At 43.8% G+C, this 15,772-nt stretch overlaps 1 protein-coding gene across 1 annotated transcript in view; it reads left to right on the forward strand.

The window, feature by feature from the left end:
* Positions 1-8,389, forward strand: part of ADAMTS17 (ADAM metallopeptidase with thrombospondin type 1 motif, 17) — a 107,681-nt gene extending 99,292 nt beyond the window's left edge. Inside the window, exons 16-17 of the mRNA XM_010085437.1 lie at positions 4,594-4,771; positions 7,934-8,389. Of these exons, the coding sequence (XP_010083739.1) occupies positions 4,594-4,771; positions 7,934-8,085 (330 nt within the window). The 3' untranslated portion in view covers positions 8,086-8,389. The remainder of the gene's footprint in view (positions 1-4,593; positions 4,772-7,933) is intronic.
* The last annotated feature ends 7,383 nt before the right edge of the window (positions 8,390-15,772 follow it).

Here is a 15,772-nt window from a genome sequence, read left to right on the forward strand (position 1 = left end):
TCCCCATCAAGCCTCAACACAGGGATTCTTTGGACTGGCCTCTCTTACGTGTTCCTCCAGCTGCCCCATGGCAGCCCTGCCCTGGCTTCATTCATTCTTACTCCTCTCTCTTTCTCTGGCTATCTTTTATAGATCAGGAGTTGATGAAGTCCCTGACAGATTTCAGCACTTACAGTAGATTCATTCTATTTTAATACCTAGTATTCTCCTGAGGCATTTGCTTTCAAAGCAATTAGACATCTGTCAGCACCTTTGGTAGATTTCAAGCTTTCATATCAGTATCCTAAGGTGGAAATAGCATTCCAGTTGAAAAATCATAGCTTGGTCTTAAGGTTGGAGTTTTTCAGTGAGTAAATCTTCTTTAAGCTGATGAATGCAGCTGCTGCCTTGACAATTTGTGAGTTTATTTCCTTCTGGATATCCCCACTGGCTTGCATGTTACTGCCAAAGAATGTGAATGGAGGTATTTTTGTATTCCTTTTGCCTTCTCAAGCAGCGTTTGAACTGGGAGTTACGAGGGCTCTCATTAGGTTCACTTTTTATAACTGTTCATTAACCCCCTCTTTTTTACAGTGCTGAACAGTCCTTTGATCTTTGCACGTGGGTGGGTTTCCAATGTACAATGGCTATATTGTCAGTTTAGTGCATTATGGTAACACTACATGAATTCTGCGTATGCATTTTTCTGAATAGTGATATCCCTGGCGATGTCTGGTGGAAGGAAAAAACCCACTTCTTTGTTTGGCACCAGCGTCTCTGTTCAACCACTAGCCCAAGTCTCCAGCTTCCCAGGGTAGACAAGTTGCTTGTGGGCTTTCTTTACTCCATCATGGCATAAAAATTTGTGTTTCTTGAGAGTTACATCAATGATTGTAAAGGCACTTCCCATTTTCAGAGTATGTTTGCTGATAGCAGTGTAAGAACTCAATATTTGCCAAAAAAAAGTCCAGTGTCCATCAACAGTATTTTCAATACGATCAGCGCAGTTTCGCTGTGCAGCGCTGCAGCCTCCCAGTGTTCTGCACAGTGTCCCAGCCGTACAGAAACTGGATCAGGTGCTGGGCTGTAACGGTGCTTTTGCCCCTGCAGCCCCAGCCACGCTCTGCCACGAGCGATGCGCTCTCTCTGGCAGCTGTTGGCTGCCTGCTGTTTCCTCTATTTGCAGGAAGGCCACAGCACCTTTCCTCACTCAAACTCCTCATAGCCTGTATCCAAGCCTGAGGTCCTGTATCAGAGGGAACAGAGTGAATCTGGCCCTGAAAATTAGCCTGTAGATAGGCTTACTTGCTCCATAAATTTTTGTGAACAGAGAGACTGTAGCAATGCCTTTAGCTATCCAGAGCAGGAGGGAAGGTATTTATGGGAATTTACTGTTCAGTTGGAGTTTGATTTTTATGCCTCTTTTAATGATGTCCTCTCCTCATAGTGCAGCATGAGTAACAATTCCCCCTTTGTATGTATTTTGTATCTATTCCTATTTCCTATTGAAATTCCTAGGAAAGAGACTATCCAAGTACAGAGTTGAAAATTTTGTCTTAAAATAAGCCAGATGTCCAACCTTCCTTTAGCTGCCAAGCCCAAAAGAGTTCAAGAAAGATGTTAAAATCTGTCTTCCTGGCTGTGAAAAAGTAATTGCATAGCATAGGTGATGATCCCAGTCTCCCAGGAGAAGGAATAAAACTGCTTTGGGCAAAAACTCTGCTGTTATTTGTCTAAGGATTGGAGTTGGCAGTGTCTGTGGAAAAAGTTTCATTGCTTGCCCTCCTTGCTGGTTAACAAATACAGAGACAGGAACACAGACAAAGGTAGGTGAGTGTTTGTATACTGGTATCTGAAAACCTTATTCACCTTATGAGAAAAATGCTTTTGGCTTTTTTCTTTCCTTTTTTTTTTTTTTTTTTTTTAAATTGTTTCCCCTCTGTTCAGAGCATTCGTAAGCACAGGGAGTGCTTAAAAGCCAGAGACAGAGGTTTCAGACTCACTGTATTACAGTCACATGAAGGAACCCCACAGTCTGAATGGTTATTTTATGCCTGTGGGATAACAGCTATTCTGTTGGTAAAATGCAGGTACGATTCACTCCCCTTGCAAAGAGTTTGGTGAGGATTAATATTAGTAAAGTGCTCTGAAGACTGAAAGTGCCATTGAAATCCTGAGGATTAGAGGTTGCGTATGACCAGTGAAGTGGAAGGGCCTAATAGTTGCATTTATCAGGATAAAAATTAACTTTAAATCCAAATGTAATGGCCATGCCTGCCTGGCTTCCAGACTGGTGGAAGTCACTGGGGACACAGTGTGAGGGAAGAGCAGAGGGACACCCAAGACCAATGGAGTGCCCACATCTCACTGCAGAAGCTCAAGTTATGAACGGGGTTTAAATAAAGGACTCTAAAAATTGCTTTTTGGAATAGCTCACTGTAGGGCATACAAGAGAAGGGTTTGTTCAGCATAGTCCTAAATACCATAGCCATTGTTGGGGTATTAAGAGACAGTCACCAAATTTTGATGTAGAGTCAACATCTGATAATCTAAGTGCAAAAAATCTGTCGTAACATAGTCTATTAACCCTAAATTGAAATAAGGAGGATGTAAAGGGAAAAAAAATACCAAGTATTTATTTTAAAAAAAAGAAGTTCCAAAATACATGGGAAATTTTAATAGAGCATGACTGTTACCTTCAGAATACAATCGTCAGGTCCTGGCAGGGGCTCCAGAGCTGGGAACACAGAGGTAAGCTGCACACCAGGACGGCTTAGTGGCAAAGTCCAGAGAAATCTGAGGCATTGTTCTGAATGGAGAAGTTCAGTCCTAGAGAAAGGCACTGGGAGAAGGAACAGGAATAACGATCAGGTGGAATATAGGAGGGAAATTAAGAGACAAGCAAATATTAATTTGGTGAGTACACAAGATACAAGAAACCTGATTGATAACAGTCATTATTGTGAGTGACTAAAGAAGAAAATTAGATAAAGAATCTTTGTTATTTTTGACAATAGGCTTCACTGATCCTACAACTCCTCCTACCTAAAAATAAAGAGTTCACATTGTGCAAATGTATTTCTGCACTGCGCTGTCTGAAGCAGGACACCATCAGCTCTGTTTTCCATGGTCCTGTTCATCTGAGGCCATTTGTTATCATGCCTTTCAGTGATTCTCACAGGAAGGAAAAGCTCCTTGTGCTCCAGCCCAGAACAAAGCTGTACTTCTTGTATCAGGTGATCTTTGAGAAGCAGCAGGGGTTTTTTTGGTCATACTTCCAGAACAAAATGACCACAGCTTTGCTGTGCTCTCCCTTACAGATGGGAGAGGTGGAGGTCTGCGTGCATCCATGAGTTCTTTTGCCCCTGGTCCTAGTCTTGCAAGCATCCACACTGCATACACATCCTTCATAGCTGGACTTCAGTCCAGCCACAGTGGTGCTCATCTTTTGAGCCTCTTCAGTGTCTGGCATGCCTTTTTTAAGAGGTACCAATAGTGTTTTTCAGGGAGAGAGCTCTGCTGCCCTGGCTTTGCTCAGAAACACCAGAGGACAGAAATCATTATTTTTTTTTACATCATCCTAATCATATCTCCTGAGTTTTCCTCCACCTTCTCTCCCCACATGCAGCTTGTGTGTGGCTTTAGCAGAAATAGGAATCTTACCAAAGTCCTGCAGCCCATTGTTTCTTTATTTTAAATGCAAAGTTCTTTTATTAACTCCAGCTGGTGCACCTCACTGTGCTCACTGTGTTTGCTTTATTAAAATTGAACAGAGTGCAAGTAGGACATTGTAAATCACAAGTGACTGGGCCAGAGGAAGAGGGAGGGAGAGGTAGGGACTCCAATTGTATGACAACAGAGAGAGCATAGGAACAGGCTGGGCCTCCTGGCTAATGGAAGCCAAAACTCGTGGAGTACAATTTGCGATTGCTCCCAGGAGGGCAGACAAGTGCCAGACGGTTAGCAAGGACAGAGGAGAGTGAATATTTGAGTACCTGATGTGTTCTCCCGTACACTGGAACAGAGCTTCTCTAGAGGTCTGGGCATACAGTAGGAGCTGCCTGCCTCTGCTGTAATCCTTGTTTTTATCTTGTATCAGCACCTGGCAGTGCTCATCTCGTCTGTGGAAGAAGCCTTGCTAGAACATCTAAGTCTTGGAGAGAGCCTTTAAACCAGTAGCACTGGGTGCCTCATGGACAGAGGGAGGTGGAAGCTGCTCGTCCATAATTAAACAGGATACGTTTTCCAGCTTTGCCTCTTTGTGGCTGGTGGAGGGAATTGCATCTCTGCCTGCTTGATCCTCATGGGCATCCACAGGGACAGTCAGCGGTGTAGGTGGACTCAGAGCGAGTCTAGACAGAAAGATAACAGCATCCTTCCCTGTGCCAGAACAGATCCTCTACTCAAAGCAGTGCCTGAAGCTGTGAAATCACCATGGACAAATGCAAGAGCTGTATGAAGGGTCCCTGCCTCTGTTGTTGAGTCCTCAGCACCAGAGCGTGCCGCCGGTCTGCTGCACGCTGCAGCTCTGGCAGTGGTGTTTCTGGTGTCTGTGTGTATGGGATTTTGAAGCTACTCTGCTTGGACCATATCTCAGTGTCTTCTCTCCTCCAGTGCTCCTCAACCTGTGGGAAGGGTCTCCAGTCACGCGTGGTCCAGTGTATGCACAAAGTCACCGGGCGCCACGGCAATGAGTGCCCTGTCCTGTCCAAGCCAGCGGCCTACAGGCAGTGTCACCAAGAGGTCTGCAATGAGAAGATAAACGTCAACACAATTACCTCGCCCAGACTTGGTGAGTGAGGGGCGCTGGGGCGGGGGGAAATGCCATCCGCCAAGGACCAGCCAAAGCCCAGGGTCCCAATGTGCCCAGTGTGATAAAAGTGGGGCCTCAGATGATTGTCCAGGGCCAGAAATTAGGAGAGAGCCCCCCAGTCAGACTCTATAGACTACAGGTCTAGTGCGGATAGATCCTCTTTTATCCATCAATCCCTGCGTCAGACTTAGCCCAAGCTGGAGCGCTCGGCAGTGGGTAGACCTGACAGACTACCAGGAGCTCACAAGTGGTGGGTGGGTGATTGATCACAGAGGTGAGGGAGCTGACAGGCATATCTTTGTCTGTCACAAACACCTTCACACCCTGCTTTCACTGTGGTGAGTGTAAAGTATGATAATTCATTCATCTGTGCTCCGCAAAAAGTACATGACCTTGACAAGTAAGAGCATCACTGTTTTTTTTTTCCCTTTGCATTTGCTGCCACAAGAATGTGGTTTGATGAATTCATTTGCCCAGGGAGGCAGGAGAGCATTCAGCCTCTTTCTGGGAACCCTTTGATTTTCTGTCACTGTCCTTCTCACCCTCCCTGCGTCCCCTGTGTACCTGGCTGAGATAAGAATATGGTGATAAGCCTTCTGTTTCCCAAAACACCGTAACACTGTATTTAAGAAATAGCTCTAGTTAAGAATGCTTCTGTTAACATAAAATTATGGGAATCCATGATTTTCGACGTCACATTTGCTCAGTTTTTAAGGGGATAAAAATATATTTTTCCAAACTTCAGCCCTGTGTGTACAGCCACAGCTCCAAGAACTAAGCTGGTTTCTTTACATTTCACACATCATCACCAGTAAGACGAAGCTGAACTAAGCCATTGGCTACACTGACACAGCCGCATCGGTGCCTCCCATTACTTCTCAGTACAAGAGGCCGAGTTGTAAACAACGCTGCTGAGAGCTTACCAGAAAGAACAGCCAGCCTCCACCCTCTCAGCAGAGCTAGTCTTGTAGCTGAGAAGCCTCTAAAACACTTGAAAAGGCAGAGATGTGAAGTAACAGAGAACTATTTTCTAATAGCACTGTCCAGTATTAAATAACACTTAAACTAGGACTGGACTTGAAGCTCCAGAACTAAAATTTGTTTCCCAAAAGTTGAACAGATGTTTAAAAGAGTATGGGAAATTTTATTCTTGCAAATGCAGTAATATTGTGGAGCTACTAACCTCGTGTTTAAGAACATAGGAGGGTGCTTCCCAGATATTTTAGCACTAAGAACATAGTGAAAGGAAAACATTTTATTTGAGAAGTAAGCCCTTGATACACTGATGAGACAAGAAAACCATCCTAATTCATGTTTTAGGACAAAGCACTAAAAAACTCACGTGTTTAGAAGACTGAGGCTCAAGTCCCTGTTGAAAGTAATCTGCAAGTAATTTGGGATGCTTTTGTTTCTAAACTGGGCTTGGAATCACCATGGCCAGAAACAACGATATTTTGTATTAGCAGAAAGATGTATCATTGAGTGTTTTGCTTTTCCTTCTTAGAAACAAATTCTCATTGGATTATCTTTAAACAAAATATTCTGTTTTCTGCAATGGAAACCTCACCAAAAAAATTATACAGAAAAAAACCCCAGTAGTCTACAAAACCCATGCTGCCTTGTACCCACTCCAGAATGTTTTTAATCCTGGGTAATGTTTTCAGAGTTATGTAAGTATGAAGTTCACCTTAGCTGACTTTTACATCTGTGTCCACTGTCCCTCGGTGGAGACCTATTCAGAGGGGGTTTATTCTGTCCCTCAGGCTCCTGACACGTGTTGCTTCCTGGTCATGCTTCGTGTCTTACTTCACAACCTATGAGGGACCTTGGACCTCTAAAATATTAGAGTCTGAGCCTTTTTTGTGGCTTAGTGTCTTTCTCTTACGTAAATTTCTCATCTCAGATTCATAAGATGTTCTTGCAAGATGTGTATTTGTTCAGCTACATCACGTTTTCTGAACAGTGGCATAGCTCGCGGGGAGTGCCGCAGATCTAACCCCCTCGAAAAGCCCCTCTACTGCTGGCAGGCTCAGAAATAGCTCTGCTCTCCCCCCGTTTTGGATAGTCACTTCCACTCGAATGTTTTTCTCGCAATCAGTTCGTGGTTTTTTTTTTAATTGGCTTCATGTTCCTTTTTTTCTGGGACACGTGCAACTTTATTTCGTCAGATTCCATCAAACTTTTGCTTCATGTCCAACTGAAGGAAGCTTCAGTGATAAACATTCCTACCAGCTTTGCTGCCATCGTTTTCTCGTGCTTGGCACTGAGACTCACAGCTGAATACAGGATAAGAGCCTTTCCTGGTTTCATCTGGCAGAGATGAGGAACAAGGGACTCAAGATGCTGCTGGCTCTAATTTGGTCATTTTTTCCCAACCTCAGAGGCCATAATATTAATTTAAAATATTTTCCAATTTTCACAGCATCTGTAAAAATGCTACATACATTTTATAAATCATATACCATAAAAAGCACTATGTGTGTGCATTTTTATCAAGTGTACAGTTTTGCCACCATTACTTTTTTATAAAAGCAAGAGTGACCGTTAGTGATATTGTCAACCGACTCAGCAACAGTGTCCTCATGCTGCTTTCCCTCCTGCACAAACCCTTTGGCAGTCTGAGGGAGTTTCTGCCATCCATTCCCCCTTCCCAACAGCTAATTGTAGCTTTTGCTACACGAAGAAGTACTATTTTTACTCCCTATTAATTTAGCTTTACACCCATCAAACTGGGTTTGGTTGTGCTCCTCTGTAAAAACGTTTTCCACCGAGAGGATGATGGCCACCCTGAAAGCACGCCTTAGCAAAGCACTCTCCCTGGGAGCGCGCAGCTTCCCATGGGTTTCTGTGCCATGTCCGTGTGCTTAAATCCAGGCTGATGTGTTAGACATTTTATTCATCTTGTCACTGAGACAAAACAGGTTCAATGTGAGGAGGCTTGTGCTCCCCACTCGTGTCCAGCTACACCCTTGCAGTAAGCACTTCAAGAGGCTGATATTTCGGTAGAGAGAACATCATCTGCTCTCCAGTGCTGACAGCGAGATTGGCCCTTTCTTCCTTCATGTGCAGAGATTTTGATCGCACCTGCAATGCTGTTCTCTGGCTAATCTGCTAGTTTCTCCTTTCTTTTCTTGTCCCAAGCTGCTCTCACGTACAAGTGCACAGGCGACCAGTGGACAGTGTACTGCCGGGTGATCCGGGAGAAGAATCTGTGCCAAGACATGCGGTGGTATCAGCGCTGTTGCCAGACTTGCAGAGACTTTTATGCAAACAAGATGCAGCAGAAGAGTTAATGAACCTGTGCTACTTCTTAGGGTGTTACAGCTATTTGTATGTAAATCACGGACTAGTAGGTCTGAGTACTGGAACTTCATGAGTTGCTACAATGTGGTGGATTCCAAAGCATACCTAATAAGACTTGAAACTAATTCTACAGACTGGATACCAAAGTAATCCACTCATCCACCTTAAAAAAACAAACAGAAAGAGTCATCTCAAGGAGCCAATCATTTTATTGTATTTTGACATCCTTACATTTTTCATTAATGCTTTTTACTTTAATATATTAAATCACCAGCCACTGGATGGCTTGCTACCATTAAAGAAAAGGACAAGAGTTGCAAAGTGATTACATTGACTAAGGTTATGGGTACCTCCATGGAGGAAGGCCTCTGGCAAAATAATTCAGCAAAGGCAGAGACATTACTTAATCTTTTAATCTTGGCTTTCATCTAATGTTTTCAATTCCCAACAGTTATCCCACTATGGAGTGGGCTTGGAGGGACACACACAAATGAAAGGCTTAATTTAAAGAGAGGATTTGCTGTAAAAGCTTGTGAAAACTGATAGCAGAGGATGGACATCTCTGAAATTCCTGCAGAAAACTCAGTACAATTATGTCCAACATTTCAAGTCATATTTTTTTAGAGCAACTAATAGGGACTGTTCTTCTTTCTAATTTTAAAAAAGACTCCTCTCTCTCTTTTCCCCAGAATAATACTGTTTCTTTTATGGAACCTAATTTTTCTCTGAGCTTAATGATATGGAAGCTTATTAACAGCAGTAGATAATTATTTTTAAGCAAGAACCATTTCCATGAGATAGGAGAAGCCAGAAATCATTTCATCCAGTAGCGCTCACTGAGGGATTGCTTGGCCTCATCTCTCTTCAGTTTTTCAAAGTCAATCAGATAATGAGACAGAATGGGGTTTTTTAAGAGGACCATGAAACTGGATAGGGTTGGTACAGAAACAGGATTTGGAACAACCTTTGTGTGAAGCATGGAGTGGAGAGCACAAGAAGCGTTTCCTGTCTCTTGGCTCTTGCATACATCTGAGGTTATGTAGCCTTTTGAGTCAAAAGCAGTCAGGGATACAAGATGCTCAAGGTGTAATCTTGAGCTTGTTGAAGCCGTAAGGCTAACACCTCCCCTGCCGTCAGTAAGGGTTAGGATTTTACTCACTGTGTTTTAGTGTTTCCTGTCTCACTTTTGTGGTGCTATCAGGTTTGGTGCTATCAGATGGGTGCTATCACAGCACTTGGCAAGTGCTGCACAGACGATACTCTCTTCCACGTCTCTGCACTTTAAAACAAACTCCTCTCTGAGATGTGAGACTTGAAACAAGAGCTCTACCCAGGGCAGAGTTTGTCCCCTCTGTTAGTCCTACAGATCGATGTCTCTGTCGTACCTTGCTCCAGCATGTATCATTTCCCTTGCCAGGGTTCAAGGCCAGTTGTGCAGTGGTTAAGTTACAGCCCACTCTTCAGGATACAGCCATTTGGATGAATTGCAGCTTTGTACTCGCTCTAGAATTGTGTGTTACTCTTTTATTCTTTGGAGATGAGTGCAGAACTAAGCCCAGCTATTACCCCCAGTCCCTGGGCCAGTCTGGGTTGCAGCTCACATCTGTCCTCAAGTTGTCTTTGTTGCTGTTGTCTCTTTTTTTCAATGCAAGGAGGGATAAAAACTCTTAGTACCTAGCATATCTTTAAAGCAACTTTTTCTTCTTTATTACAATCCTTGCAATATCCAGGACCTCACTGGAATAACTCATTAAGGGCTAAATTTTTCAAGCACAAGGAGCTAAAGTTAATCGACAGACTAATAGTGTGTGGGCTTCACGTTCGCATCTGTGCTTAGTAGTGCAAATGAGTGTGTGTGCACACCAGGGCTGGCCTGTATGCACAAAGGCACGTTTGCACACAATTTTTCCTCAAGTGCCTGTCTCAAACAGATCTGCTTTCCAATGCCCCAGATGATTTTCTCTACCAGGGAAATGATTCCAACTTTGTTTTTTGTTACACTGGATGTTCTTTCTGGCATCTTACAGTCAGGATCAGACCTCCTCCTTCTCTTATTCCCACCCTGTAGCCCAAATGCAGAGGTTGTGTCACTACTTAGCAAAGAATCAGTGGAAAATGTTGCTGGCAGGGGTGATAGGGAGGATTTAAGCAATACCATAGTGATGTTCAGTTAGGCAAATTAATAGGTAGATGAACTGCTAATGAGAAAGTTCCAAGAGATCAGACAAAGCCCAGAGAACCTGATTTATATTGGTAATTCAGTGGTAGCTTTCCCCCTTGCCTGCTGCCATACCCCGTAGTACCGCAGCCCTGCCTGTGCAGCAGCACTCTAACTGTCCTTGCTGCCTGCCACCACAGCCACCTCACAGCCGTTTGGGTCCCCTTTAATCCTTCCTTGGTTTGGAGTTTGATGGTTTCCTTTTAATGGGCGACATTTGCCCATGAAGTGGCCTGGCCCGATGAAACGCCACCCTCTTGCTGATCATTTCTGGCATCACTCATACTCACGTTGAAGGATCTGCCCCCAGGCTTCTCTGTTCTCTTGGAAGAACAGTGTGTGCATTTATTGCTAATGGGAATCAAAGGTGCTTTTAAATAGCAGGGGCCACTTTTCCTTCCGTCTGTCACCCTCTCTGGGCAAAAGCTGGGCTCCTAGAAAGGTGCACAGGAGAGGAAGGATTTTAATTCTTATGTTTTTCACTAATAATTCACTACTAGCCTCTGTCCAGAACAGGATACTAGGCTAGTTAGACCTGTGGCCTGTCCTGGTGTACTAGGTCCTGCACTTCAAAGGACATTTGGGTCCAGGTTCTGGGTCCTACCTAAGGAAACATGAATTTACAAGGAATTCTTTTGAATGTCTGAGCACTGAAAAAACCACCTCACTTGCTCTCACAGCCCACAGATTAGTGTGCATCAACCTTTTTTTTTTTAATAATCAGAAACCAACGTTAATTAAAGACTGATGGCACAACACAGCTCCATTTTATTACATTCTCTTACTTCATATGGTGACAACCTTGCCATTCTATAATAGCCAGAAAAATAATAATAATTAAAAAAATGAATTCTGTTCAATACTCCTGCACTTCTGTTTTGTATCATTTTATAGGAGCTTTACTATGAATTTACAGCTATGCTCTGCCCTCAGTTACTACATACTGGTGAAAAGAAAGCTGTTTGTTTCCGTGTATCTATGACAATACTTTCTTTAGTTGTTCATAAGAGATTGACGGTCTTTTGATTACAGTGGTGGTATTTCCATATTGTAAACAATACTCTGTACTGTTACTAAAGTACTGTACATTTCTAGTTGCACAATTGTGTTATTGAGTGTAGATTCTCACTATCTCATGTATGGTGCTATTTTTTTGTTGGTGGAAAAGAATCTTAGCAGTCGATTATTGCTTGATATTTTATTATAATACAGGGATATATTCTCCATGGCAATAATATCATTTAAGTTTTTCATTACAGAGTGAAATGTATATATTTTTCCATTAGCTAATTTGCATATGTACTGTATCCATGGTAATTTTCTTTTTGGTGCTGGTTATAAATAGAAAAGATAAAAACAGTCAAACTGAATGGAACCAGTTGTAAACGAAAACCAAAAAAAAAGAAAAGAGGATCATTCCATTTTGAAAAAAAAAAATATGAGTATGTTGAATAATAAATTTATTTTTTCCATAACAACTTTAATAAGGTTTCTGAACTTGAAAAAAAAAGTACAAAGCAAACCAAATAGCTAACATGAAAATTAAGAGAAAAGAGTGAAGCTGGAAGTAGTACATTATGCATCTGTCTAATACTGGACTGAGACTGGGATTCATTTAAGTCTAGGCCAACTGTTTGATAGCTGTGGTAGGTATAAAAAGGTCATTTGTCACTAAAATTCTGGCATCTCAGAGTTCCCAGTGTGCTAACAAATTAAGAAATGATGGGTCTTGTCCCAGTCGGGTTGCAAAATAAAGCACAGGGAGCGTTAATACCTGATTGATGCCTTGCAAGGTCTGTGGTCAGTGACACCACAGTAGAAAATGCCTGTCTGGAAAATGTGAGCCAGGCTGCGTTCGGGGTATCGCTGAGCAGGCTGCAGAGGAGCTAGGGCTTATATACAGGGGGAAAGACATTTTGCAAGTGCTTTTTGAGAAAGGTTGCTTTCAATGTATCTTGGAGCTGAGCTGAAGTGGCAGCTTGCTGAATGTTTAATGGTAGCTGCTCCACAGGCACAACCTGGTAATGAAGGCTACTGAGCATGTGGAAATTTATTTTGGAGCAAAATTATCCCATCCATGGGAAAGGTATCTACATAACCTAGCTGCACACTTCCCTGGTGTGAAATAAACAGAATTACTTTGGAGCCAAGTGTTTTGGATGTCTTTGTTGTAGGCACTAGCCAGAATGTTTGTCCTATTTAATTCCCCCTTCAGCATGGTGAAGATGTTTTTTGCAGGCAGCTGCACACAGATATGCCTGTAGGATCCGCTCCCATCCCGTCTTACCAAGATGCCATCATCCGTATCCCATTCCAGCTCGGTTCTTGTTAAAAGGACACTTCCTGGAGATGGGAGCAGCACCTTTCTAAAGCAGCCTTGAAAACAAACCGAGGTGTGGTTGGTGTGTCAGTCCTCCTCCCAAAATGGTTTCCAGAAGTGCAGTTTATACTTAGATTAAAAATAGAGTTCATTTAATGATCTCAGACTGGCTTCTTGGTAATGGCACAACACTGATAGGCTTCCTCATTTTCAGAGGTAGCCTTAGGAGATACCGGCCTAGCTGCCATCATACGTACGACTGTTAACGGCAGCAAAATTGTAGAAACTCTATCCAAGTGTTGCTGTATATTAACACATCATCGTGTTTGTGTATTGCCTGGAGTCAACATATGATTGCAATTGTTGACCTGTTTAAACAATAAAACATAGCTGTAAGCCTTTGGAAGCCAAAAGGCTTTACATTAAGCTGGGATATGGCAATGGGTGGGAGGGGTGTAAGGAATGCTGTCATACATTTGGCTTGAAATTTTCCTGGCATGTGCCAATATCTCTTCTATAAATCCAGTAGGCTTATAGACTTAGTTTGCCTATTCTGTATTTTTTTTTTTTGTTTGCTGTTTTTCCCTTATTCCTAATCCCTGTCTTCTAACCAAGAAATCAGACGATTTGAGTAGCAATTTGCTGTTTTTCCCTTATTCCTAATCCCCGTCTTCTAACCAAGAAATCAGACGATTTGAAGACATTGTCCTTCCCTGCGATGTCTGTTGTCTTTTTAAGACACCTCAGCCAAGTTCATTAACGGCAGGTGGGGTCAGATGGCCCTGGTCCTCTGGCATAGAACTGCCAGGAGAAAGTATATTCTCTCCTCAGCTGCTTGGAGTTCAGTTCTGCCTCCACTAACTCGGCCTGCCTTCTTCACTCTCTTGCAAGTCCCAGTGCACACAGCAGCCTTAGCTGTCTCTTGATCCCTTACAGCAAGCTAGCAGGACCCTGCTTTCTCTGGATAGAAATTCATTTCCAAAAAGCTCAATATGGATCACCTCACCCTGGCATCAACCCCGTGCATCAGTCAGAGTACTACTGCTGGAGGACCTTGCTCTGTCCCTTTGTGCTTTCCCCAGCACCGCATGGTCCATTGGGAAAGGTATGTTTTCTTCTTATTGAGGAGTGTCAGCACAAACACCAGTATGCTGTGGAGTTCCAGGCAGAGGAGAACCACCCCAGATGCACTCACATTCAATGCAGTCACACTTCTGATGGTGTAAGAGAAGAAGCCCTGGTAACCTGCTTGCTGGCAAGTTACTTGCCTCCCTTGTTGTTCTGCTGCTGTATGAATATAGTGCACCCAGAAACAGGCAGGCTGTGGGAGCTGCTCCTGAACGGCATTTCTTCTTCGACTACGTGGACCTGCGCTGACCATGCTTGACAATACTTCTCCATACAACTTGCACTTCAGCATCCTTCTGTTTATCTTATTTGGAGGCAGGTCAGTAGGAAAACTAGAGTTCCTCAAATGCTGTTAGTGCTCGAAGACCAGTTATCTTTTCTGTGTGCATTTTTTTTTTTGTCCTTTTATCATGTCTCTGGCTTCTCTTCACAATCTTTCGAAATGGGCTGATCTGCCTGGAGAAAGACTTTCCAACCACATACCTGCCTTGGACAAGCAGGTCTGAAGCATCTTCACTTTGGGTGAGAAGAACTGTGTGTTTAAAAAAGGAAAGATTAAACAAGAGAGGATATAAGCAGAGAGGGACTACAAGCTTGCCTCAGCAGTAACTACCCAGAAGGTAATCAGAGAGTCTCCAAAGCTGACCTCCATGTGTCTTGCATCGCCTTTTCTCCTTTCATGCCACTTTCATGTGACAGACCCCACAAGGAATGCCCGGAGGCTGCACTGTACCACATTTATTATCTTGTCAGAGCTGCCATGTCTGCCAAATGGTGGCCAGACACTCAGACAGACTTTCCCAATTAGCAGAGTCCTGCAGCTGATGTCTGGGGCTTGCATATGTGTTCCCTGTGCGTTACCATAGCCGAGATGCTGGGCAGGTCCCCATGGCCTGGGGTAGGTATCTGCCTCGACCACTGTGCTGGAGAGAAGCAGCTGGGCTTTCTTGAAAGTTGTGGTTTCCCTTTGCTCCTCTTGTTTGGCTGTAAAAGGCTCCTGCTTGGGTGTTTCTTCCTTTCATCCCTCTGTGGGCTGGGTGGAGCTGGAGCCTCCAGTGTGACTTGTCTGGGTCATGCCACAGGCCTTGGCATCCTCCTCGGCCTCGGGAGAGAGCAACTCTGCGTCCTCGCCATGGTGGAGCCCACAGGACAGCTGCGTGTGGGGCCAGCTCCTGGCACAGCTCAGTCTCCAGGTGAACCTTTGCATCCCCGGCATCTCCAGCCTCTCCCAAGCCTCAGGGGCTTGTAGCAGTCTCCGTGTAACTCCAGAGATGCCTTGTCCATCCTCCTCTGTTTCCCACACGCTTCATGGCCTTGCCTTCCCTGCATGATTGTTGTCCCTTTCCCCTCTTGCTCTACTTGCAGCTGCTTTATCCCCCATAAACCTGCTTTTCACCCACCGGTAACTTCACCACCTTTTCACGCTATACAAAATACCTGCCTTCAGCTGCTCAAGTGCACTTAATCTCCTCCTTCAGCCCTCTGAAGAAAAATATTTTTCTCACCATACTCCTGCAGTAGCCTTATGTCTCCCCTCGCTGTTGCTTTCTGGCTGGTTTTTATTCTGAGATCTTTTCTAATGATTTAATGTTCTTTGTGCAGTGACACTTAGAAGCTACAAGCAGACATGTGGATGCTGGAAGGCCATGCTCAAAGAAACAGTCCTTCTCTTACAGACTGCGGATGATCCTGGGGAAAAGGCAGATTCCCAAAGCAGCTACTTGGGGTTATTGGCAGCAGCAACCTGGAAAGGCATGGAGATGAGCACAGGCTGCTTCTGAACCAAGTGAGTGAAGCCTATACTGCGGTTACCGCACTGGCAGGGGAGGGAAAGGGATATTCCCCACTGGTTTTATATCCTCAGACACATTTTTTGTTATTGGAAGTAGCAAAGGGTAACATTCACATCACTTCAGAGATGCCCCTTACAGAAACTGGGCTGCAAAATCCAACCCCAAGCCTGGATACTGCTCAAAATGTGGGCTGGCAGAGAAGGAAACGCTCATTTGTT

This window comes from Pterocles gutturalis, unplaced genomic scaffold (genome assembly GCF_000699245.1).
Source record: "Pterocles gutturalis isolate BGI_N339 unplaced genomic scaffold, ASM69924v1 scaffold450, whole genome shotgun sequence".
Taxonomy (NCBI): Eukaryota; Metazoa; Chordata; class Aves; order Pterocliformes; family Pteroclidae; genus Pterocles; species Pterocles gutturalis.